Source organism: Acanthochromis polyacanthus, chromosome 23 (assembly GCF_021347895.1).
Source record: "Acanthochromis polyacanthus isolate Apoly-LR-REF ecotype Palm Island chromosome 23, KAUST_Apoly_ChrSc, whole genome shotgun sequence".
Classification (NCBI taxonomy): Eukaryota; Metazoa; Chordata; class Actinopteri; family Pomacentridae; genus Acanthochromis; species Acanthochromis polyacanthus.
The window spans coordinates 9,065,203-9,091,683 of record NC_067135.1 but is presented as its reverse complement, the minus strand read 5'-3'; the positions used below and the strand labels follow the sequence as shown (position 1 = coordinate 9,091,683).

The window sequence follows — 26,481 nt, the reverse complement described above, 5'->3', positions numbered from 1 at the left end:
AGAGGTTCCACAATATTCAGGTACTGACAGATAAAAATAATAAAACTGACATGTTCAATAAAACAAATCTGATAATATCCTTGAGAATTGTGTGCCAGCAACCATCTAGTTAACACTCCAACACAGGAATAACATACAGTGCTGTTTATAGCTGCAACAATTAATCAATTTCTTGTCAATAATTAAATTGGTTTGAGTCATTTTTTTAAAGAAATAAAAGTCCACATTTTCTGATTCGAGCTTCTAAAATTTGAATATTTTTAAATTGTGGACGAAAGAAGACATTTGGCAACATCTTCTTGACTTTTTGGAAACACAGATTCACGTTTTTCACCAGTTTTTGATGCTTTATATAAAGCAAACCACTAATTCTTTAATGAAGAAAGTAATCATTAATAGCACACCTGGTACAGTTATAGTTCCTCTCTCCACCTCATACACTCAAGACACTCTAGAATTCACTCAGTGAATTTGATTCGCTTCATTAAAATAGCAAAAAGTGCAAATACACCAAGGCTGAGCTTTAAACTAATCTAATCAGCTGTTGCTTCATCTTCAACATACAAGGCTGTTATTAATCCGCCTGTCTTACTCTTGGACAGAAAGTGAATAAAGTGTGTTTACTAAACTGTCAATGTATTACTTGAAGCTTTCAGCCCTTTGATTTTTGGCAATTCAGATCACTAACAGCTTCATCCAACACTGTAATGAGCTTATGATTGCATGAATACACGTTTGTCTTCCACCTGCACATACAGTATGGCCCAGTCATTGCTTCCTGCAGATTCCTTGAGTGTATTTATTTGATTTGGAAGAGGGGGACTCCAGCAACAATGCACTGAGAAGGCAAACACATGGATTGGCTACTGCTGCATGCCTGCCAGCCATAAATAATAGAAAAATACATGCAATTTTCTTGCAACAAAGAGTTTTTTTGTTATATATTTTGACTTAGTTATTGGGCATGGGAAAGCTTTAGAGGGAATACAAAAGCGTGCACGGTTACACAAAGAACCACACATCTACTTTGCATGATTACATGCTCATCAATCTGCTTCTGTGGATGTATGCCTGGTAATCCTAATAGCACATCATTTGTAACGGGGTCTCCAGTGTTTAGTTGTGGCCGCCCAGCGTTTACTCAAAGCACATGTGGGGAAACAGATGTGAGAACCCCAGGAAGCATCATTACATTCACCGTGGCCAGAAAGAGAGAAGCTGTCCGACAGCGGGCCCTCAGTCAATCACGTTTCCACCAGATTTAGCCGTTTTCCCTCTAACTTTTCTCACACTCGTACACAACCTCGTCTTCCCAGAGCCAAAAGGAGTGAAGTCACAAGCGAGATAACTGCTCTTATTTGTTTTTCATGCCTGTCAACCAGTCAGTAAATCTGGAATTACCGCATCTCCATTTTGTCCAAGAAGCTACTCTTGAATATTTATGTTTGCTTCTTCTGGTGGCTTTGTTCTGCATACCTCCTGCTTGGCCTTTTGCTCTCCGTGCGAGCTTCATGAAACTCTTCTCCTCTCACTCCATCAATATTGCTCTTCTTGTGTCAACTTCTTCAGACATCCGCATGTCTTGCGCGTTTCTGTCTCCCCTTGCTATCGAACTAAATCCACATCAGCATCACTCCATTAATATTACACTCCCTTGTATCCTCTAACATGGCATTCACCGACAGTTTGCTTATATTTTACTGCATTTTATTTCATCCTGCTTACTGACGAAGATGTTCTGTGATTTTATTCTTTCCGTCTTGCTAGATTTGACTATTGTCTTGTTCCTATTCCCTCTACCATTCTTGAACTTTTTGCCTTTTTCATCCTCCCCCTTCCTTCTTCCCTATATAAAGCGTCCAGTCGGGCCTCTGTCTCTCCCCTGACAGTCCTCCAGAGTCTTTCTTCAACAGACAGACGAGCGCTCACACCTCCTACCTGCACCTCCCCTCTAATTAGGCATCACGAGAGGGGCCCGAGCGCTGCTTCTCCCCTCTCGTTAGCACCACTCCCCGGCACTTCTGCTGCAATCCCCCCCCAGGACGGGTCTGAGGTCAAGGCCGGAGCAGAGCTGAACAGACAGAACTAAACGCGTGTGCTCGAACCAAGGCAGAGCTGCTCGGCTGCAAGGTTCGGGATCAGCTGTGCGTGAAAAATGTGCAGGCCAGATGATGCGCGGCTGCTGCGAAATGAAGTTCAGAGCCGGCGTCCAGGAACACACAACGGGATAAAACAACAACGCTCAATCACGCTGATGGAGGCGACACGAGTTCGCCGCAGATGGAGCCCAAGATGTTTCATCAGAGGAACAGAATGCCAGAGGCTCGGCTTTCAAGCCCGGCAATGACAAATAAACCTTGTGATGAAGGAACAAATACATTCACGAGGGGCTCCAGAGGAAGCAGAGAGGGGACAGAGGGCAGCCACCTGCGAAATCACAATAGAGCCGACTATCCGTGATGGGCGTGGGAGCTACAGAGGCTATCACAGCTCAAGTGGATTCAAAAAGTCCCTCTGCTGTGATGTTGCCATCTGCTGGCAGCTCTTCATCAATGCGTGACAGCAGCGTCATTTTAAAAATCTGAATTTGCAGCGTCATATTTATGTTTCCTCACTATGCATTTTGTTATTGTCGTCTGAACAGCATGTCCTCTTGTTTACACGCTGGCACAGCACTGCAACATGATTCTAGGGAGTTATGCCATTTACTGGCACAGGCCACTTTGGGCACTCAGTCACAGCACGTTATTAGAAGTCGGCATCAAGCGATCGAAAGGTAAACAACGCTATCAGGTTCCATGAGATTTTGGAGGGGACACAGAAAACCACAACTTTTTCACAAACCCTGGTTTGTTAATCAGCGCCTCATGTTAAAGCAAGAGTTTGGCATTTTTGTAAAGGACGCTGATTTGCTTTCTTGCCCAGAGCAGGATGACTCTTATTTCTTTTAGACACGAAGCAAACCAAAGGAGATGGTTAGCTTAGCTTAGCAAACACCACAACTTTTACACTCTGATTTACACTTAAAACAAAAGATATGACTAGTTACAGAGTGGGGAGAAAATGGCAGATTCATCTTGTTTTCAGGCTTTATGCTAAGCCAAGCTAACGGCCCACTAGCCCAGCCTTCATAATTAGAATGAAGACATGAGATTGCTCTTGTTCTATTCCACGTGGAAAAGGGAGACTCAAGCACCAGCGCACTTAAAGGGCAGCTTTTGCTTTCGGCAAGAAAACAAATGAGAAATTTCCTCCAAAATGTCCAACTGCTGCACAAATTAAAGCGAGGTTCTGGAGTTAAAGACAAAAACGCTCTGTCAGGTTTTCTTTATCTGCCTGTTCAATCAGAAGGAGTGTCAGTCATCCCTGTGACTGCCAAAAAAAAGGGGGGAAACTCTCTTTTGCAAATTATCTGACACAAGCTCACCCTTCACAATCATTAGGTCTCATTTTAGATTTTCTCTTAGGTCGAGCCAAATTTGTAAAATCTCTATTTGCACAGCAGCGCCTTGGAAATATAGGAACTGGCAGTGTCAGGATTCAAAATGAGGTAAAAGAAGAAAGTCAAATTGGAGATGAGAGCTTCACCAAAGCCCAGCTATTGCTTTATTGCAAATATTGTTGAAAGTGAATTTCCTTTGGGATCCAGCATCCAATAGAATCTGCCATTTCTTGTTCGGTGCTGCAGGACTTCTCCTTCATTAGCCCGCTGAGAACACTGGGAAGCTACTTCCTTTTGGCAGAGTTTTATAGAGATGCAGGCCTGTTCTGTGGATTTTCAGGGTTGGAAGAGCAGCATGCTGGCGCACCTGAGCAGGACGCACAGGAAACACTGCTGCAGCGCCAGGAACGCTGAGAGCACTGCATGAAAAGTGAAGCATTTTGTGGGTACCTTGGCAATTCACGCAAACATGAGTACCAGTGAATAATGTCCTTGGACTCCAAGTAACACACACACTTCCACGCTAAACAAGCCCCAGCCTCACTCTGCAGATTAAGCCCAGATGGGAACAATGAGATGAGTATGAAGGCTTTTGCAGCGTAACTGAAAACACTCGGCCTTGTTAACGCGCTCCAAAAACTCGCTCCATCCATCCATCACTGGCCAGATGTTCTCTGAAGCCTTTTCCTTTTACTCCTCGAGAGGGACCGGTCCCCTCTCAAAATTAATTCACTTCCCATTCCACTTGCGTCCACAACAAAGGCGCTCGTGAAAGCTAATTGGATAGTTTGTGGTCTTTGTGATCCGGCGGTTGAGTCAGGGAGCGTGTTTCAGAGTTATGTTGTTGTTGACGCTCATTCGCTTGGGACCATTTGCACGCCGTGACCCCACTTAATCCTGCCATTAGACCCCAAAGCTTCCCGCTTCTGAGAAGTTAAAGACACTCTGCTCGCCACATTAGGAGTGAGAGGGACCGTTTCCCTGAATAAACACCAGAATCTGTTGCTTTGGTGGCTAATTTCCCTTTTCGAATTCCAGCTGAGTAATTAGAGGAAAGGCATGCGGTGAAGTAAGTGTGGCGGTGAAGCCTGATTTATATCCATCAAACGCTGAAAGCCATACATCACCAGCAGCTCCCAAAAGGAGAGTAAAATTATCCACTTCAATGGAGACATCACTGCCACGGTCTGTTACTTTGTCTGTGTTTTATTTACGATATCAAGAGGCTTAATATCATGCAGCCAGCTCCGTCTGTCAGAAGAAAGCTAGACTCAGCTTGACTTCTGTGTGGTAGTTTCACTGTAAATGTGGATGTAGATGCAGTTATAGCACAGATCTACATTAACTAGCATCTCCAATTCCTATTTTTCTTCCTTGTATTTCCCAATAAATGCATTTTAATGTTACCGAGGCAAGCAAATCTTTCAAAATCTTTGTGAAAAGTAGACATCCCAGGCACTGTTTCTCAGACATCAGTTTACACGGAAAGAAGAGAATTCACTGAATAAAAATGACACTAAAAATGTCTTCAACAGTTAACTTTTAGCAACTGCAGTGAAAAAGACACTACAGAGAATCTGCAGAAGACGTCTGAGTCCAGCTACTGAAGTCGGTTGAGGTTTAAAACAAGATAAGTCAAGATAAGCCTTTATTAATCCCACAGAAGGGAAATTTGCACGATTGCAGCAGCAAATAGTGTAAAAATGTAGAGAAATCAGTCAAAAAAAAAGAACAATTAATATACATAATTACTGTAGCTATTATGCAGATATTGTTCCATTTGTAGAAATTTAAACGCAGCATATTGCACAGACCAAACCTGTAAGACTCAGGATTATCACAATGAGACACATGAAGGCTTTTTGATTAACAGACACCAAAGAGATCTACTTTTTGGACAAATATAGGTTTGTTTGGAACCGAAAATACTGGTTTAACAACATGTTAGTCAGCTGCAGACTGGAAACCTGAGGCATTATGAGTGGTCGTGTATGCAAACAATTTACAAAAATGAATAAAAAGTGTGTTTTTGGTCGTCTGAAGAAACTCAGCTTGTAGTGTAGATACAGACATGAGATGAATTACTCGGAAACACAAAGTCTCCTCATAAACAGGTGCCAAGAAGAACAGAAAACACAACAAGGATTTACTTTGCTCCGTAGCCCTGGCAGGTGCCAAATGACTATTTAAAGACACTATCCTCGGTGTTCAAAGAGATGTCTGGGTGTCTGTTAGGGGCACAGCGTCCTGCACATAAACCCTCATCCAATTTAAAAAAAAATAGGAAGAAAGTGTTGCTGGAAGGTTGCACTTTTTTGCACAAATCAGGGGGAATAGAGTGAAAGCAACAAGACCCTCCAAGAATCACTCGAGGTATGTCATTATGTCACCCACAAAGGAAGGTCTATTCCATTTAGGGTTGGAGCCGCAGGCCATTTGGACCCCACACACACAAATCACACTTCCAGCGGCTCGTACACACAAATACAGAGTCTCATTCTTTGGACAAATGGTAACGCGGAGAGTTTGACCCAGGAGCGCGGATGAAAAGGAAAGGCCTCTGCAGAGCGGAGACCCTCGGAGGCAGCACTTGTCGATCTCCGGCCCCCCCGAAGCGAAGCAGTGGGTGAACAGATACATGTCCAGTGCTGACTCATTCTGCACACTCACAACTCACACACATGGGAAAGCTTGTCAACTGCTGGACACTTTTTCAGGCCCACGAGATAATCACAGCACGGTAGTGGTTGCATCTTAGAAGTCAGTGTGAGGGTTGGACGTTGAATTGAGCTGCATTCATCACAGAAACACTTCTACAGCCTCATGATGATGTTTGCACCCATCAATGCAAATTTCACAAGATTTCCTCTAATTTTCAAACCGCACCGTCATCAGGCCAGTTCTGGACAGTGGCCTGGAAAGAGTCGCAAAGCCCTGAATCACTGATTACAGTGTGGACGTGCTCAGCTTTGCTATGTGGCAGCCGGGGTGTCTGAAGCCCAAATCACCTTGAAGTGTTATTAGCACCTGTCGCGGTCGTTTACGTACGCCGACAGCGGCAACCCACCCTAAAAGCCCTAAAATCTGTCCGTGCACCAAACAACTGCTGTGTGCTGCGCTTGGACCTCTTGCTCAGCTCGTTTGCGCAGCATGAATCAGCTTTTCCGACACTTGGGTCGTAAAAGACTGATGCACGAGCATGAACGGTCTTCAGGAGACAACACGCTGAAGATGACTACTGTTAGCTGAAGGTAGAAGTTTGTTCAGAGGAATCATTTAAGATGTTAATTCCATCACATAAATGCACAGCAAATCTATTTTATCAGCCGTTTTTAAATTATTTCTTAAATTTCCATGAATACATAGTAACATTCTGTTGCTTATTTTATTCTCTAACAATAATCCAAAGGTTTTTGCAACATAGCATCACTTCAGACTTGCTTTCTAATCTCATTTACAGCACCATCACACTCAAAAAAGTATTTCCCACAACTTTGATTTACTTCAGGATTTGCTTCAGGATTTCAAGTCCTTGCTTCTGTCTTAACCTGCAAAGTCAGTTAAGATTTATAATTACAATACAGATGATTAAAGAGGAAAAGCTCATTCCTCTGACTTAATTGCTCATTGGTTGGACATAATCTCAACAGAAGTTGGATTAACTGAAAAAGACTGATACAAAAAAAATTCTGTTTTGTTGAGCCTAAACACATTTTAGAGTGCAGAATGATGTTAATTCAAAATACAAATGAATGAATCTAAACTTAAATGTGCATTTTAAGATAGATTTCAGTTTTCTTGGGAGACAAGGTTCCAGAAATCTGCATCCCAGAGCAATCTTGCAAGAAATTAAACAAAGATGTGATTTTAAAAAAAATCACTTCAGACACACAAAAAAGTGGATCTCTGTAGGGTTGATTTTATACTCTAGAAACAGTGTGCAGGTCAAACTGAAAGCAACAGGTGTCTCCTTTCTTTCCCAAAAAGCTGAATTAATGTGGCCAAACTGAGGAGACGCGCCTCCTTCTGCAGCGTTCAGTGATCGGATCACAGCTTTAAAGTGAGGAAAGCCCAGCAGCTCACCTCCACGCAGACAGCGAGCAGCAGCAGCCCGGTCGTCCACAAACAGCCTCCAGTCATCTCGGACGCAAACGGAGTGATTTGAGGGCGCTGAGAGACAGCTGCTCTGTCCGCTCTGTGAGCCGCTCCGTCCGGACAGAAAGAGCTCAGCTGTCCGCTGCGCTCCGGAGACGCTTTCCAGCCAGGCGCCGAGAGAAAGAGGGAGGACAAAATGGGTAAAAGTCAGCCAAGAAGAGACAGACACGACATGACACTTCACAGTCGCTTCCAGATATTTTGTTCCCCCAGCAAACACGTTGCTGCTAAATTTATGTTTGCATACCAGGCGTGCGTCAGGAAAAGGGGCTCACCCACCTTACATTCTTAAAGAAACACGCTCCCGGTGCACGGCGCGCTGGAGAGATGCTTCCCTGCTCCGCTTTCATCCTAATGAAAGGCTGCAGCGGCTGATGTAACCCAAACCAGCGGATTCCCACTCAAAGCCCTTCACTGCTAGTCTGTGATCAGCTGTTTGTACTGGAGCAAACAAACTGGAGACCAGTTTGATGCAGTAAACAGAGCAGGTGTCCACATCAGGCTGCCTTAGAACTCATTTTTCTCCAAGAAAAAATCACTTCTGAACTGAAGTCTACACTGTAAAAAATAAACAGTTATTAAGCATCTCGTTTTTGTTGCAATAAACGTTTTTTTGTGTTTTCTTTTTTCTGTATTTAAAAGGTTTTGGGAATGTGTCAGTATTTGAGTTTCTTTTCATATTTTCCTGGCAGTCTTGCTGACAGATTTTTAAATTTAGTTTTTATAGTGTACTTAGAACTCAGTGACCTGATTTAGCACTGCAAAGATTCTCACAAAAGTTTTCTACAAGAGCTGCATGCATTGAAAGGAAATTCTAATTCTAGAGTGAAATATACACTGTAAAAAAATGTGTTTTTTGCGATTCTTGGTGGGGGTTTTTTTTTTTTAGATTTCCTGCAGATAGTATCTTGTAAAATCACAGAAAAAAAAAACTATCCATGTGCATGATGACTGTTAAATAAACAGCCCATAACTGTACATAATATCTAAATATTTTTCAACAATGTACGACAGCATTTTGCTCTATTCAAATCAGTGGAGAATATCATCATTTTACACAAATTTGTCATTATTTTTACAGTTTTGTTTTGCTTGTTTTTTTTTTTTGCAGTTTTTGAGTGTCACAGTAAATGAGGGGTTTGTTTTGCATCCTTGCTGACAAATTTTTAAGCAGTTTTTTCCCGTTTTTTTTCTACTGTACCATATAACTCAATAACTGGATTTATGTTCAATTCAATAAAAGTATGGAAAAAACTATTTTGCCTCAGTGAAAGAAATTGAAGTAAATGAAGTAAAATCTACAGTGTAGAAAAATAAAGTTTTGAGCAGTAATATTTGTTTCACAACTTCCCATGATGATTGTTCAAAAAACAGGCCATAACTGTACATAATATCCACATCATATATTTATAAACATGTTAACCATAAAAATCAGGCCAAAACTCTAATTTAAGTCCACATCAAAAACGTGTATTTTTTCAAAAAAAAGTAAATCATTATTTTTATAAATTTGTAAAATTACACTATTTTCTACTGTATTTCATATGACTAAAGTTTAAAGAAAATTTATTTATATTACTGGGCAAAAAATTACTGTACTTGAGGCTAAAAATATAATCATATAGATATTTGCCATTATATTTGACTTTTTTTTAACATTACAGTATTCCATCATTCTTTACCTTACTTTTTGTGGCACCCTTGCTGCCGGATTTTCACAGTTTTTTGTTTGATTTTTAACAGGATATTTATTTTACAGTGTAAGCACTGACAAATTAAACCCAACCACAGGTTCTTTTGAAAGTTGGTGCTAATTTCAAGGCCCATTTGAGCTCATGTAGCACGGACAAATCCAGTCCTGTCAAGTCAAGTCACCGTTATTTATGCAGCATATTAAAAACAACTCATGTCGAGCCAAAGTGCTTTTCCAACAGAAAGTTTTAGGTGGTTCAGGCACAACTTTAGCCTCATGATCATTTCATTGTAACACAGCACCCGCAGCTTTTTTGCCTCATGAGCTTTAGACAGTTGCCGCTTTGTTAATTACAGGCAGAAGTGAATCATCCTGAGCAGCTCAGAAAGGTCCACTCCTCTTTTTAACTCCCTGCATCATGTGCAGCACAGGTCCACGGGCTTCGGCTGGAACGTGAACCATGTGTTGTCAGCTATGCACCACTTGAGGATTGTGCCTACTTTTCACAGCTTTAGATTTAGTCACAAGTATGAAATGCATTAGTCTTTCAAGTTAGCCATCCGGCGCTGCCAACCATGTGACATTTAAGGTCAGGAAGCCGTTTATCTGAATCAGGCTCCGACTGCTTATGAAATGAGATCAACTGGATGAAAAGAAACCTTCGTACTCTTGGCCTTTGCTGGCATTTGACTGGAATCTCTGTTGTTTCTGATCTACTTTGATGAGACCCATGTCATTCCTGTCCAATAAAAATAGCGGTTTCCTTCTGTTTTAAAGTATTTTTCATGAAGTTCAACAAAGGTCTGCTGTATCCCTGGATGTGAATGCCACATCTAGATACAAATCATGTGAGCAAATTAACTTTCTTTGAGTGTTGACATCATTTTTAAAATAAACCACAACACGTTCCGCTCCAGAGAGGAAGGAATTTTGCATTATAATTGATAGCTAAAGCTGGCGACTCCTCTTCCGTTTGATCCCATACCTTCATTAAACTAAGAGGCATGGAGTTCTTTGAAGCTGAGCCCACAGTGGTAGGGCATTAAGACTTGCTTGTCGCTTTTGAAGCTGTCCAGGGCCACCGTAATAACAATGTTTCTCCAAAATGTCATCTGTCCTCAGCATAGCTCACAGGGCCGACGGGGGGAGATGCCCGTTGGAGAGCCAAAATATAATACAGGTATGTGTGGCATGAGCCACCTGAATTGCTGCTTGACACGCAGGCATGAATTCGACTTAATCTTTATTAACACACCGAGCGCAAGAATGTAAATGTTTATTTCCCCAGGAGAGGAGGGGGAACTCTTTACCTGACGACTGCGGCGGGGCTTGAAATCATTTCCTCTCCACCTCGCAGGTTAAATTATCGTCCTTAATCGCTCCTTGAAACCCAAATCCTACCTGCTCATGCCACTCATCGTGAACAGTCCAGTGTCTTTGAAAAGAGGAAAGAGCCTCTCATTGAACTCTGACCACCCGGCGGCACCCTGAGACGCCCACAAGACACCCCACAAAGCCCCAGCAAGCAGCAGCTAAAACTCTGAGACATGAATAGTTTACATTCACCGCGACTGGCGGTGCATAGCTAAGCTCCGTCCTCATGTTACAACTGTTATTCTTATTGATGGACACATTCAGTGGGATCACTCGCTCAAAGCTCTCCCCATCAGTCCAGTTGCAAAATCACGGCCCCCGAGGCGCAAATGTATTTTTAGGAACTCTGCGAGCTTAAATAGCATCTGTCGGTTGTTTGCTCAACAGATCTGACAGGATTTTTATGTGTGGGAAGACAAATAAGAGGTTGAGGCGGCAGCTAATGACAGTCTTTCAGCTGAAATCTTTTATTTGAATGCAGTGACTGGATGCTCCATGACACTTTGGGGTCTTTTTAGAGGCAGTGAACACACCGGCAGCACACAAGCATGACTTTACAAGTGCAAAGTAGGTCCACGGTTTGTACAGTACATGTGTTGGTTTCCTAGCTAAACATACTCGGAGCAGGTCAGCGCCCCCCATATGAGTAACTTAGTTGTCTCCGTTCAGCTGACACCAAACATGGCTGTTTGATCAGTGATGTTTGGCCCGAGAGTCAAAGAGCTGCTTGTCACATGTGTTCAAAGAGCGCAGGAATTTGCCAGATACCAGGGAGAGAAAATGCCCTTCATGGGACACCAGGGAGCTTGTTTTTGCATTAGAGGCAGATTTATCCCCCAAAACCAACATCTCCTAATATAAAATTATGCGATTGAAGAAACAGTTTTGACCTTCTGACTAAAGTCTAGATGAGAAGGATGATACCGGGGCTTGAATAGATCGATTAGCAGCAATCCCGTCTCCTTTAATGAACATGTTGTTTATTATTATTTATTATTTTACTGAATCTCAGCTGGAAACTACACATTGAAGAAAAGAATTAAGGCAGGCATTACTTTTAGCAAAGAAATCTGATGCAAAACTCTCATAAATAACACTTTTTATATTCATACATGTTGGATTTGTGTTTTAGAGGTGCTGTTTCTAGTTGCAATTATGTTTTACTAAGCTAACCATGCAGGAAGAATGTAAATAAAAGTTATTTCCCAAAGTGGTGAACTGTTCCTGCAACATAAAGCACTTCTCTGAGCGTTGTTGTGGCACTTTCCAGTCCCCTCTGCACACAGCTTAACGCCACTCGGTTGCTTTTCTCATCTGCCCTGATTGCCTTTACGGCCCTGTGGAATTTGGCACGCTATCTGTATGTGTGTGTTTGTACGTGTGTCTGCTCATGCTTGAGACTCCGGAGGAAAGGAAAGCTGCTGCCATCGCTGGGCCTCAGCGTCCCGGGAATGCCAGGCTTGCTAAAGGGACAGTAACCTGCCTGTCTGTCAGCGCAGATCCGTTTCGGCTGCAGGCGTCGCCTTCCATCGGGCATGTCGTAACCTCCACATGCTGTCTCAGGGCGTCACGCCACAAACCACCAGTCAGACTTGCAGACAGTGGGCACAACACTTCTTCGCACTGCTGCCAGTGATCAGTCAGCTCGTCTGAAAACACAAGGGTGTAATTTTTTCTCTTTAGGGAAGTATCTAATTACACACAAATCCTGGCTTACAGCTAAAACCAGATATGCTGCTGGATGAATATTCATACATTTGCTTGGATAACTTTGGATCAAGTTCAATAAGACTGAGCTGCTGTGCTACATCAATCTGGTAATCTAACGACAAAATTAACCTGAGATACAGTATCGGATGTTTCCTCATCAGATTTTCCACTGATGTTACAGCTAAGCAACAAAAACCAAACAGCAGAGCAGCAGAAAAGGATACCGTTACGTTGTAGAAGAGGATGTCTATTGTTTTAGTAAGTCTTCTGCCGGCCAGTTGCTGGCAGAGGAATTGAACAGCATTGTTTGGGGCACAGAGGACTAAACAGCTACGGTTAAAGATTAACGTTTTAGTTTGATTGTAGAAAAAGAGCTATGATGCCACAATTTTACTACTTTGGAAAAATCACCAATCAGTCATTACACCTAAGCCACCTTCTGGCCTTCATGGATCAGGCTTGTTCCGTTGCATTGTCAGTTTGGATGCCTTGGGCTCTTTGTCATGCTTCTTGCGCCATTCCTGAGCAGTTTTTGTGGTGCACTTCCTCTGCAGTACCCAGGGAAAGCACTAGGTGGCACAAGCATTTGAATAAACAGCACCTTAATTGTAGCCTAGCCACGCTAGACCCAGGTCTGAAGACGCAAGGGTCTAGGAACTCTGGACAGGGAGGGAGGTGGGCTAAAAGGTTGTCTTTCAAATCACTCTGCAGCAATTGGGTAGGTATACAACCAATCAGTGCAACGAATAGGCTGACGCAGTTCCTAGAGCACTGGACATCAGAGGATAAGGGAGTTCGGTGCATAGATATCTATGGTTCAGTGAAGCCTTATTTATACAGTCAATGGGTGAAGCTCAAGTATATTAAAGACATGTTAACAGAAAGATTATTCAGAGTCGGTGCTAATGGAGCTCAACAACTGTTGTCGTTTTTGTTGTTGACCCTGGCAGAGAATTAAATTCGTTGCCGTGGGTTGTCTAGCGCGGCTAAGCTAGTTGTTTCCGGTTGTTTCTGTCAGAATCGTCGCGCCTCTGTCGTCACTTAGTTATGGCCGCCTTCTGACTCTACACTTCATGGTGATTCGTCGGTCAGTTTTAGGAGCATCCAACCTCGAGGCTTACCAAAGGTAACTAGACCCACCCTGGCAGAGAATTAAATTCGTTGCCGTGGGTTGTCTAGGCTACCTTAATTGACCCTTTGAGCCTGTCTTGTTCTTCTTCTTGGATACAGAAAACTAAACTATGACTTTGAGCACAAGAAACAAAATAAATATTCATTGTTGGAAATAATCTCTCTTCTGTGACACTTGTAGGACATAGAATAATGGAATTTTACATTAAAGATGATGTTTTACAAGAGAAACAATCCTTGAGAGAGCAGCTTTATGCGTTGTCTGGGAGTTTATTACACTCGCTACAGTTTCTTAGGGCTGCGCAAAAGTAACTAACTTGAAGTTGCTACATCTTTTGAGTTTGAAAACAGCCCTGAAAGAGGCTCTACGGGGGCGAGTCTTGCCGTTGGAACATGCACAAAGGCCTAAAATGGACCGCAAGTTCCTGTAGGAGTGCTGTATTGTTTTGGAATAGCTTTAAGGTGGGTGTTAAGTTTTAAAGGAACATCCACAAGAAAGCGAGGACTAAAGGTTTCAATGCAGAACATTGCATTGTAACGAGAAGATCAACGCTAGTCACTTCTCAGTGGTTTAAATGCTGTGGCTGATTGGTGTATAACTTAAATAGTGCTGAAAATTTGCAGAATGGAAATCTAACACACCTTAAAGTGTGATTACAGGTATGAATTCTACTTGATTCAATGTCGATGTTTGCAAGAGTTTAGTCATTTTTTCCCTCCATCTTGCCTGGATTTAATCTCTGCCTCATTTCACTCAATCAAAGTTTAAGAGCTCAAGAGCTGAGGTAGAACCACAGAGTAAATTTTCACAGCTATTCCTATTCTATTATGTTTTGTAACCGAATATATAAAGACCACTTCTACTTTTTTGTCCCCTTGTTTGCTTCACTTTTCCAACTTTCCTGTCTGAAGTCTGAATCACATTAGTGAGACAATACTTGCAACATAATTAGTCAGGTGTTCCCTACGGCTTTCAGGAGATGCCAGTAAACATGTGGGCTTGATTTTTGCATCGCCATTCACATGACTCATCTCCTTTAATTCCTGGAATACGAAAAAAATAATTGCCGAATGGATGGCAAGCACCGTGTGTCATGAAACACTGCAGAGTGAATCCAGCCAGGCTGCTTCACATGTCAGGATCATGTACTGTGCTGCAGGACCCCTGGCTGCCCATAGAGACCACCTGAGCGGAGGTCTGCATGTCTTTTTGTCTGTGTGAAAGGGAAAAGCAAGACAGAGGAGAAGAGGGGAAATGACAGACAGCTTGGCCCGGCTGTCAGCTGCCACTCGGTTCCCATTCTGACTAACCTCACATCCAAACCTTGTTCTTCTGGGTTCTTCAAACTCCTGCACACCTCAGGTACTGTTTTGGAGGCCAGCTGAATGTCCGTCTGACAGTGAGACTGCAAAGGAATAGCCCAGAGAGAAAGCAGAAATGAAGCGAGGGCCCATTTCCCACGTTGTTCTTGGCTCCTGTCTGCCCCCGAAGACTTAAGCGAACACTTCCAAAACAAAGAGATTGTCTGTGTAGGTGCCCAAATAGCCAACCCACGCATGTATGCGCACTTGCACACAGACAGAGACACACTCACACGCTGGGACATAAAAAATGTTATTCTAATTCCTTCTAAGTGCCTATTTAAGCAGCTGTTTTCTGTAAACACTGGCTCGGACGGCACAGTTCGGACATTTGGTTTTAGATCATTCTCAATTATATTATAATTACGAGGACTCGCTGTGGTTATCAGCAACGGCACCCAGAAAATATAGCTGAGAATTGCTGCCCCTTTGCCAGCACAAACAGCCGGCGTGCTAATCCCAGCATGGCTCTGTGAAAGCGGCCTGCGATGGGATACTGTGGAAACATGGCGGGGTCATGCAGGACGGTTGTCGGAGCCACACGGGGGGAAAAGCCTTCTGTGGTCATTGTCTGACCTGCCATCTGACCCATTCAAAGTATGTGCCCATTGAGCGACTCAGCAATTACACACGTGGACAAAATTGTTGGTACCCCTCAGTTAAAGAAGGGAAAAACCCACAATTCTCACTGAAATCACTTGAAACTCACAAAAGTAACAATAAATAAAAATTTATTGAAAATTAAATAATCAAAATCAGCCATCACTTTTGAATTGTTGATTAACATAATTATTTTAAAAAACAAACTAATGAAATAGGGCTGGACAAAAATGATGGTACCCATAACTTAATATTTTGTTGCACAACCTTTTGAGGCAATCACTGCAATTAAACGATTTCTGTATTTGTCAATGAGCGTTCTGCAGCTGTCAACAGGTATTTTGGCCCACTCCTCATGAGCAAACAGCTCCAGTTGTCTCAGGTTTGATGGGTGTCTTCTCCAAATGGCATGTTTCAGCTCCTTCCACATATGTTCAATGGGATTCAGATCTGGGCTCATAGAAGGCCACTTTAGAATAGTCCAACGCTTTTCTCTCAGCCATTCTTGGGTGTTTTTGGCTGTGTGTTTTGGATCGTTGTCCTGTTGGAAGACCCATGACCTGCGACTGAGACCAAGCTTTCTGACACTAGGCAGCACATTTCTCTCCAGAATGCCTTGATAGTCTTCAGATTTCATCGTACCTTGCACACTTTCAAGACACCCTGTGCCAGATGCAGCAAAGCAGCCCCAAAACATTACTGAGCCTCCTCCATGTTTCACCGTAGGGACAGTGTTCTTTTCTTCGTATGCTTGGTTTTTGAGTCTATGAACATAGAGTTGATGTGCCTTACCAAAAAGCTCCAGTTTGGTCTCATCTGTCCAAAGGACATTCTCCCAGAAGCTTTGTGGCTTGCCAACATGCATTTTTGCAAATTTCAGTCTCGCTTTTTCATGAGTTTTTTTCAGCAGTGGTGTCCTCCTTGGTCGTCTCCCATGAAGTCCACTTTGGCTCAAACAACGACGAATGGTGCGATCTGACACTGATGTACCTTGGCCTTGGAGTTCACCTTTAATTTCTTTGGAGGTTGCTCTGGGCTCTTTGGATACAATTTCAACGATCCGTCTCTTCAATTTGTCATCAATTTTCCTCTTGCGGCCACGTCCAGGGAGGTTGGCTACTGTCCCGTGGGTCTTGAACTTCTGAATAATATGAGCCACTGTTGTCACAGGAACTTCAAGCTGTTTAGAGATGGTCTTATAGCCTTTACCTTTAAGATGTTTGTCTATCATTTTTTTTCGGATGTCCTGGGACAATTCTCTCCTTCGCTTTCTGTTGTCCATGTTCAGTGTGGTACACACCTTTTCACCAAACAGCAGGGTGACTACTTGTCTCCCTTTAAATAGGCAGACTGACTGATTATGAGTTTGGAAACACCTGTGATGTCAATTAAATGACACACCTGAGTTAATCATGTCACTCTGGTCAAATAGTTTTCAATCTTTTATAGAGGTACCATCATTTTTGTCCAGGCCTGTTTCATTAGTTTGTTTTTTTAAATAATTATGTTAATCAACAATTCAAAAGTAATGGCTGTTTTTGATTATTTAATTTTCAATAAATTTTTATTTATTGTTACTTTTGTGAGTTTCAAGTGATTTCAGTGAGAATTGTGGGTTTTTCCTTCTTTAACTGAGGGGTACCAACAATTTTGTCCACGTGTGTATATCTGTGCCTCACAGGTCAGCGACCAGCGCCGTGCTCTTCCAGCTATGCAATACGAGACTTCATTTTTCTCCTCTCTGAGAAAATCATTACCGAAAATCATCATTAGTGTGGAAGTGGGGTCAGGGTGTGGTCCCACTGGAATGCACAGGATCTCATTTTCAAAGCAGACACTGACCTTTTCTCACACTTTTCACCATGTACAGTTGTTGACTTACTTTTTAACTTGATCCTCACAGTGTGAAGTGCAGAGGGTTAACTTGGATGTCTTAGCTAATGAGCCGGAGTCATTATTTGAGGATTACATCTGACAGGTGCACAGAGCCTTGCCTAATAAGACTCTTGTCTATATGATTGCTTTAAGTCCGAGGTTGCTGCCTTGCTAAACACATATTGTCTGAGCAGATCCGTTGTTTATTAAAAGCTAAAGTAATGGTTATTTCAAGAGAGCAGGCGTCATCTTGTTAACACGTAATTCATTTCTGTGCACACAACCTCTCCTGCTCCAAGGCTGGGAAGAATAATAGAGCCAAATTTAGCAGCGGAGCTACAAGAGCCTATGCAGCTATTTTGGTCCCAGATGTTGAAATTCTGGTGTCAATTTACTCTGACGATAAGAATACAGCGGACATTGAGCTCACCAATGTCTTCCTTATTTGTATAATATCTACAGGAATTGTGCAAAGTATGGAAATAAAAGATGGACATAGCCACCAAGTCCAAAAGCAAAGAAGTGCTTTGAACTGGCATTCTCTCTAACGGCCAGCAGAGGGCGACTCCTCATTGAAAAAAAGTTCTAATTGAGTGTGTTAATTCCAGATCACATGACCTGCTGCACATGATGTCATTTCCTCCTGAAGAAAAGACTGGAAGACTCCAAGGCTTTCTGAGTTATTTAATATAAAGTAGTGGGTTTATTGCATGTTAACAGATTTTCTACAATATCTGTATGAATAACTTTCAATTTCGATTTTACTCAGTTGTATTTATAATATTTAGAAGAATCTTTCTGTAAAAATGCCATGTGGTGTTTGGTTAGAGGCGGCCATGTTGATTTTAGACCTAAAAACAGCACAAATGTCAACTATGATACATAAAGTCCTACAATTATATATTGAACCACATAATAAAATTATTAATTTTACAGCACAAGAAAATTTGTGTTATTTTATTATGAAAATATCACATTCAGATGTCTGGTTGCTTTTTATACTTTGAAGCTGGACTTAAATAGGGTTTAAAATTGGCTTATAATCAATCAATCAATCAATCAGTTATAGATGGAGAAGAAAAAGATCAGAAATACCTTATTTATAGTATAAGGAAACCCAAAGCTAAAAGCCACAGAATATTCCCTTTAATTCTGTTATTTTATTTATATTTGGTGTGTCATTTTATTCCACAAAATTGACTTCAGGATATTTAGAGGTTAATCTAGTGAACTTTCAGCAGTTTTGAATTTAAAGTTTTGTATCTGAAACCACTGTATTAAGTGAACACACAGTTCCCACTTCCAGGTGTGATGGGCAGCTGCAGCCACCTGTCACCTCCACAGCTTCCACTGACAGACAGCAGAGTGTAGAGTTAACCAAAGCATACCACTGCACCAAAGACTTGTCACTTTCTTTCTCCTCGGCTTTAAAGCCAAAGGACAGCCACTCTGCCGCCGTCTTTCTCTTCCTGTCTGAGCTCTTTCTTCCTGCAGCGCCTCTGACTGTGTGTGATCCGGAGGTGTGACACTTTCCCAGTAGCCCTCAGGTATCCGTTACCCAGCCGGGAGCCTTGGCACACTGCCTGCATCCCAACCTGTCTCTGAGGGCACAATGGAGCGATCCCTGAGCGAGGATCTCCAATCCCCCTCCTGCTGCCAGCTGCACACCAGCAGACCCCCCTCGGGATGCAGGTGGGAAGAGCCTCCAGGCAGATCTTTGTTTCCCTAAACTGTCTGCAGGATGAGAGAAGCAGGAGACTTGGCTCAGATCATCAGGATACTAGCTGTCCGGTACATCTGTGGTCTTATGATATGGCTTAGACTAAATCCTGATACTTGCAGCAGTAAATCAATGTACCAGCTGTAGCAAGGAGCTCTACATCCCACTTGTGTGGACCATGTTTCCATTTGGGTAATTGTGCTTTGCAAGATTTGAATTTTTTGAATAAAATGAAGATTTTTGCAACCTCATAAAATAATCATACTGGAATTATGCATGTCAGCCGTCACAGCACTCCAACCATACATGAGTAAACTGTAAATGAGTAACACAAATGAGAGCATTAGAAATATAGCTTAAAAAATGTACATTTAAATTCCATAGTTTTGTTTTGTAGTTCTTTTGTTCTTAATTCTCAATTTTAGATTTTTTGTAATTATGTTGGTTTCCTTTTGACTCATAACTTTGTGTGTTCTCTGTTTTAGTCTGTTACCATAGTGTTTATGTGATGAGATAAATTTCTATTTTTGTACTTTTGACAACAAAATGTTAAAAAAAAAAGCCCTTTCTGTAACATGTGTAACTAAACTGATGCAAGTTTATTTATATATAATCTTATATTTTAGGCAAAGGCAAGTAAATTACAAAATACAGAAACATAATTTTAAAAATAGTACTTACAATTTCAAAAATTGATAAAGTGCACACAGATTCATTAAATTATTAACTGAGAAAAACAGCAGAAAAAAAGACAAAACATGACAACAAATAAGAGCCTGTTCAAGATAAAAAGCACAAGTGCAGACATGTTTAATACAAGTACATTCTGGTTGGACCAGACTTATCAAGATGAAAATGATAAATTAAAAGGAATAGGGCAAAAGAAATTACCACTTTTCATGAGCAGAAGCAGGAAACCCACAGACTGAACCGTTGAATCAGCGTGAACTTTGTCTACACTGGCGCCATCTAGTGGATTAAATCTGTAAATAATACAAAGATGCATTATAGCGTGACTGAGGTGTAATTCAGTCATCAGTGTATACAGTAAAAACGTGGCAAGAACTTACTAAATCTCAACCAAAACGTGTTTATACATACACGCATCAGATATGGTGGAAACAACAGCCACATATACCCTCCTGGGGGTAGAAACGAAACTAAAAGTGTATTTCGAAAGAGTGTGAACTTTTACCTTCATCTGCTGAATGGTCAGATTGTCAGCTGATGATTAAATAGGTCAGTGAACTGTAGTGACCCAGATAATGTCATGGACTAGACATGTGTGTCATTCTTCCCAAATAATCTGTCACTCAAACACAGTTTTGAGGAGAAAGGAAGTTTACAGATGCAGTAAATCATGTATTCTGATCGAATCCTAGTTTTCTATATCGTACATGCTATCAGTTGCTTTATTAATGGAGTCATTTTAAGTCATTTTATCTTGAACATTAACTGTCTTTGAACAGAGTTTTTCAGGAACATTTTTTCTTAATTTTTTTCTCCAAATATTACAAATATCAAATTACCCCTTAATATTGTTGTGATGGTGGTTGAAGTTATATTACAATACATTTAAAGTCCCCATGTGGTGAAAATCAAGTGCTTTGTTTTTAAATAAAATACAAATGGTAAATGGTCTGTATTTTTATAGCGCTTTACAAGATACAATACATTCACCCATTCACACACACACATTCACACACTGAAATCTTGTTTTAATATACATATAGAATGCAAAAAAAACAACATAAAAATTGGATTTTTTTTGCAATGGCAATGTTTCATATGTAAACAAAGAAAAACCTCTGAATATGTAACTTTGATACACAGTGATGAGCTTTTAAGGGGTTAGTCAATGACAGGAGAGGGACTTTGATGCATTTCTTCACTTAAACTGATGATTTGGAATCACATTACATTGACCCCCATATTACAGATTAATTATTACACTTACTAAGAAAATCTGAGCCGAACGAGCAGCTCTGAAAGCCTGGTAGAGTTCATCAAGTCACTCTGATGAGTCATGATTTAATCATGGCATTGTTCTTGATCAACTGGTGGACTTTGTTGCCATCAGACCACACAAAGGCTGATCACAGCAGTTTGGAGAACATGACGTGCACAATAAAATATGATCTGATCAACGTCCAGTGCAACGTGGTGTCTGACTCGACATACGCGTGGGGAAGTTCATCTACTACTGAACACTTTCATCAGACTCTCAGTCACTTATACAGACTTATTGCAGTTCTTCAGTGAATCCGAACTAATTTCAAAGCTTTCATCGTCCCTCAGACAGAATCTCAGTAACTGTGGTTTACTGCCGCCAACATTTTCATATGGGGCCTATTTGAGTTGCATAAAGGGGGATAAACAGGACCCAAAAGGTTCATCAACTCAATCCAGAACCCCGATGTGTCGGCCAATTCAATAATCTGAACTGAGCCCAGGTTTCCTCGTCTAGCCTCCAAATGTGGAGCATCCAGAGACACTGCATTAACACCTAATTCCCATTTTTAATAACACAAGCAAAAATAGAAATAAGCACTGACACATGGAGAAAAACACAGAGAAGCTCTCAAATTAGAACCAGAGACGCACATCTGGCTCCAATGAGCTACTGGCAAGCACAGGCCTGTTTATCTGCAATGTACGGCTCTATTTAAGCAATGAATATAAGCAGAAATTAATTAAGAGAGGTGTTGTCTGGGTCAGGCTTCTTGCATTAACTTTGAGAAGTCACCTAATGTTTTTCTCATAAATTGCATTGCTTCTATCCATTGTGAGAAAATAGTGAATTAAAATGAACTGGGGAGACTTTTTGTGTTCCACTACATCCTCATTTTGAACAGTCATAATGTTAAAAAAAAAAAAACTTCAAAATTACTTTCTTTTTATGTCGTAATTAGCACTACACATTAAGCAGGCTTCTGGGGATGCCTGAATAACACCTGTTGACCTGTTGGTTTCTGTTTTGCCATTTAATACAAAATATGAACTTATTTCATTACGAATGAAATGAAGAAAATGTTTTTATTAGTGTCCTGCGGGAAAATAAACTCTTATTTTAAATATCAGTGATAATAATGTTATAGCAAATTTACAACGTTTGTCCAAGATTTTATTACTTATGTTGTAATTAAAGAAAGAGTAACATCAAAAATATAAAATAAAGTCAATGTTATGTGTAAGGGATGAGTTTATATTGATCAAAATTACTCCTGAGGTAAGATTAGATACACTCATACTTATAGAATTAAAATTAATGTCAAATAATGCTGAGTTTAAGATACAGGTCTTCATTTAAAGTTTACAGAAAATTTGAAATTTCTATTTTGACCAGAACAATGTGACAGACTGATGTAATTGCATGAAATCAGAGTGCTAAAGTGTGTCAGTGGTTGTTAATGCTGGTTTCACAGGAATTCCCCCACCAGAATCAACTTCTACCTCTTTTACCTTTGACCTACAAACATTACTGTCGCTTACGTCAACACAGTGGACTAAATCTCGCGATAACTGCAACCTATAAGAACAGCTGCTGCTGGCCGTAGCATCAGTCAGTTCGTTGACAGTGTGGAAACAATCGGTATTACTCGGTAAGTTTGCGCTTTAATTTATTTATTTTTTAACAGTGACACCTTTATAGCAGCTGTCATTAATTATGTGAGCTTTTATTACGTTATAGCTTTAAGACAGTTTGACTGGAATACGGAAGTAACCGGTTATTTACTCTCAACTTTTGAGTTTGCTCAGAAACTGATGTGTTTGTTGTTTTCTTCGACAGAAAAGCTTGGTTTTCTCTCCCTGGGATTACATTGAGCAGAGATGGCAGCAGCTGAAGTTATCTCAAGTCAGGTGAATTACACAGTAGGTTTTAGCTATTTTTTGTGGGCTGTAATTCAGACGTGAATGACAATTGGGGAAGTGAAATTGGTACTTTAAAATATAAAGTCAAAGGATTTTGGGCAATAATCAAACTGTCTAGAAACCAAAATCAAAACCAGTTGTGTTATCTATATATAGAAACTAATGGAGTTTTTGGAAATAATAAAAGCAGCTTCTGGGTTTTCTATGTAGAGAAATGAAATCCATGTTTTGCAATAATCAGTGTCTAAAAAATTCAGAATAGTTGGCTGACATGTTATCTATACAATAATCAAACTGTATAAGAAGAATAAAATAAAAATGAGCATATGTGTTATCTGTACATAACTAATGGTATTTATTTTGCAATAATCTTTTAGTTTAATAACTTTCATGCTTGTACCTTTTGGATCTAAACCAATTTAAATACGCTCTAGTCCAAAAAAAAAACATGCACACCCAAGTGAAACTGCAAATTTAAATACTGTAGGTGTTCAAAAAAGATGTTGTTTTTATTGTAGCTGGACTCAAAAGTACTGTCAGTGTACTAAATCTCTTCCTGTTGCCCCACAGAGTGTGGTAGAGCGAGTGACCAGCCTCCCTCTGGTTATTTCCACCTACGGCTTGGTTTCCAGCGTCTACTCCAACACCAAAGACAACCACCCGTACATCAGGACCGTGTGTGAGGCTGCCGAGCAGGGAGTCCGGACCCTCACCTCTGTGGCCCTCACCACCGCCTCACCCATCATCGACAAGCTGGAACCTCAACGTAAGAGCCTAATTTCCAACTGCATCTAGTCATAGTGAAACTGTAAGGATAGCTGCGCTTTGACCAGCTGAGTCATGCAGGCAGAGCTTGAAACAGGAAGTTCAGGTCAGGCTGCTGCCTCTTGCTCATCATGATCTTTCACCTAGTTAGTGTAGTCACCCAGCAATGAAGCACAGAACTTGTAATACAGCTTGGATGTGTAATTAGGAACATTTAATTAGTTTTCTGTGTAGTATTTTCACAGTAGGCGTAGTTACAGCTTCGTTTCAGCTTGCCTAATTTCTTTTCTTTCTGTAGTTGCCATCGCCAACAACCTGGCCTGTAAAGGTTTGGACAAGATTGAGAAAACTCTGCCAATTCTCCACCAGCCCTCAGATCAGGTCTGCACTGCTTTCACCAATAAGCCAAATTGTGTAACATTGATGTGGACTAATCTCGACACACTGAGTCATGACCCATGTCCTGTTTTTCACAACTGCTGTTCTGTCACCAGCTTTTAATCATTAAAAAAAATTGTATTTTTTGTCTTCGGCTCAGATCGTTTCCAGCGCTAAGGATGTGGTAACCACTGCTAAAGACGTGATGACGGGCCGAGTGTCCGAGGCTAAGGGAACCGTCTCGGACACTCTGACCAGCGTCGTGGGCGTTGTGCAGGACAGGATGGAGAAAACCAAGGCTGTGGTCAGCGGGAGTGTGAGCTCGGTGCTTGAAAGCAAAGTGGCTCAGCTGGTCAGCAGCGGAGTGGACACGGCCCTCAGTACATCTGAGAGTCTGGTGGAGCATTATTTACCTCTGACGGAGGAAGAACTGGGTGAGTGGGGTCAACAACTTTACTTTAACTATTCAAAAAGCCACAAGGCTGGAAAGTTACTCATGCTTTTAAATCAAACCTAAAATAATAATTTTTTTTATCGTAAAGATGTGCTGTTAGTACAAAAAATAGATTTTCATTTATTTTTGCTTCAAAGAAAGCACAAAGTCTGGTGAGCTAAGGTTATTTGTAACAAGCTGTATCAAAGGTCAGCTGGAGTTTGTTGTTCAAGATGTTCTTGGTTCAGTTTCCAGGCAAACACTTATCGGATTGTGCATATCTAAGAATGTAAACTTGCATGAGTGGTCTGTTTTTCAGTGTCATTAAAAGGAGCTGTTGTTGGAACAGAGCTGTAATGTGCAGAAGCTTATAGCAAGCAATCCTGTTCACTAGGTTAGCTTAAATGAAGCAGTTTTCAGGGATTAACTGGTTAATGTTTTACAGGCTCAGATTCTTGCAAACATGATGGAATTTCAAGTTCAAACCATAAGTCTGTGTTTTGTTTTGTTTTTTTAAATGACTGAAAACATCAGACAGAGTCATGAAGTGGGAACGGAGCATTCATATGTTTGACTTCAAATTTAATGGGACACTTAACATTTCCTTGCCATGAAAATGCAAAATCTAATGCACAAGAAGGATTATCAGCTCAACAGTTTGAAATGTTCTGATACTGAAACTAACTGATCCACAATAGAAATTCAAAAACGAGAACCGCCACACTTGTAAATTAACGCTCAAACCTGAAATCGATTAACTTTTCATGACCAAACTCATCACTAACGAAGTAATGAGCTGAACTTGCCGATCAATGTCAAAAATTCATATTTTTCTGCCTTGTGACAGAGCTGGAGGCAAAAACGGAGAAGAGCATCGACGTAAAGCAGCCGAGCTACTACGTCCGCCTGGGCTGCCTCTCCACCAAACTGCGAAGGAGAGCGTACACCACGGCCATGGCCACAATACAGGAAGGGAAGCAACGCAGCATGGAGTTCATTTCTGAGCTCAACTCCACTTTTGAGCGGGTGGGTCTCATTTCTCATGAGGAAATCTGCATAAATACACTTCAAGGACTGCTTGCTAGCAACATTTAAGAAGTGTCTTGAAGTGAATTATTGAAAGCATGATTTGTTTTTGTCTAGATTGAAAATCGCAGAAAGAACAAGGTGAATTCCTCGGTGGCATGGAGGTCCGCTGGTGGCAGTCAGGAGAAGGGTCATGAAGCAGAGGTGATCGAGTCTCGCACCTTGGCTCTGGCACGTTCCCTCACCCAGCAGCTCCAGACCACCTGCCTGGTCCTGGTCTCCAGTCTACAGGGTCTCCCCAACAACATCCAACAGGAGGCGCTCTCCCTTAGCCACTCGGCCTTGCAGGTCTACAGCAGCTTCAGCAGAGCCAGGGTTCTGGGAGATCTTCCAGACACCGTGTTGGCCAGCAGCAAAGCTCAGCTGCACAAAATGAAAGATTCCCTGGACAACGTCATGGATTACCTGGTCAACAACACACCGCTCAACTGGCTGGTGGGTCCCTTCTACTCCCGCGTGGACCCCCAACCCACCCGAGCATCCACCTCTGCTGACCTCCAAGCTTCACCCTCCAGATGTGCTTCCTCTCAGCTGCTCAGGGAGGAGCCCATGGAGGTGGAGATGGAGTCACTACAGTCCCCTCAGGAGCAGTGATCCCACTATATGCTCAGAGTTTTATTGTATTCTGTGGCAGTAGGCAAAGATTTCACTCTTATTAAAACATGTTCAATGCTCTATAGTTCTGTGTCAAAAAAAATCCAATTTTTTACTTCATTTTCTTCCTGTTCTAATTCTATTGACCTTCAAAAAAAAGTGACTTGTCAATTCCTTGTCCGGTTTTGTAATTGAGACATTTTCCAGTCAGTTTGGCAGAACTGAAGCCAGAGGCCTTTCTACATGAAGTCTCCTGGAACCATTTATTTGTAGTTTCTGGGTCTTCCCTT

General features: G+C 41.4%; 3 protein-coding genes across 7 annotated transcripts in view; 2 read left to right on the top strand and 1 right to left on the bottom strand.

The window, feature by feature from the left end:
- Positions 1–8,060, bottom strand: part of LOC110962296 (ADAMTS-like protein 1) — a 109,060-nt gene extending 101,000 nt beyond the window's left edge. For 2 of the 4 annotated variants that reach the window (XM_051943649.1, XM_051943651.1), the window contains exon 1: positions 7,526–7,860. In XM_051943649.1, the coding sequence (XP_051799609.1) occupies positions 7,526–7,582 (57 nt within the window). In that variant the 5' untranslated portion in view covers positions 7,583–7,860. The other 2 variants (XM_051943650.1, XM_051943653.1) reach the window with 2 other exon arrangements.
- Positions 1–26,481, top strand: part of LOC110962536 (pyruvate carboxylase, mitochondrial) — a 627,844-nt gene that overhangs the window by 144,332 nt on the left and 457,031 nt on the right.
- LOC110962611 (perilipin-2) lies at positions 22,588–26,276 on the top strand. 2 transcript variants are annotated; one of them, XM_022210611.2, is made up of 7 exons: positions 22,588–22,664; positions 22,853–22,923; positions 23,506–23,701; positions 23,999–24,081; positions 24,239–24,512; positions 25,359–25,537; positions 25,655–26,276. In XM_022210611.2, the coding sequence occupies exons 2-7, from the start codon at positions 22,894–22,896 to the stop codon at positions 26,189–26,191; spliced, it is 1,299 nt and encodes a 432-aa protein (XP_022066303.1). In that variant the 5' UTR covers positions 22,588–22,664; positions 22,853–22,893; the 3' UTR covers positions 26,192–26,276. The 2 variants fall into 2 exon arrangements, with proteins under 2 accessions (XP_022066303.1, XP_022066296.1); XM_022210604.2 differs by having other exon boundaries at positions 22,648–22,664; positions 22,853–22,935.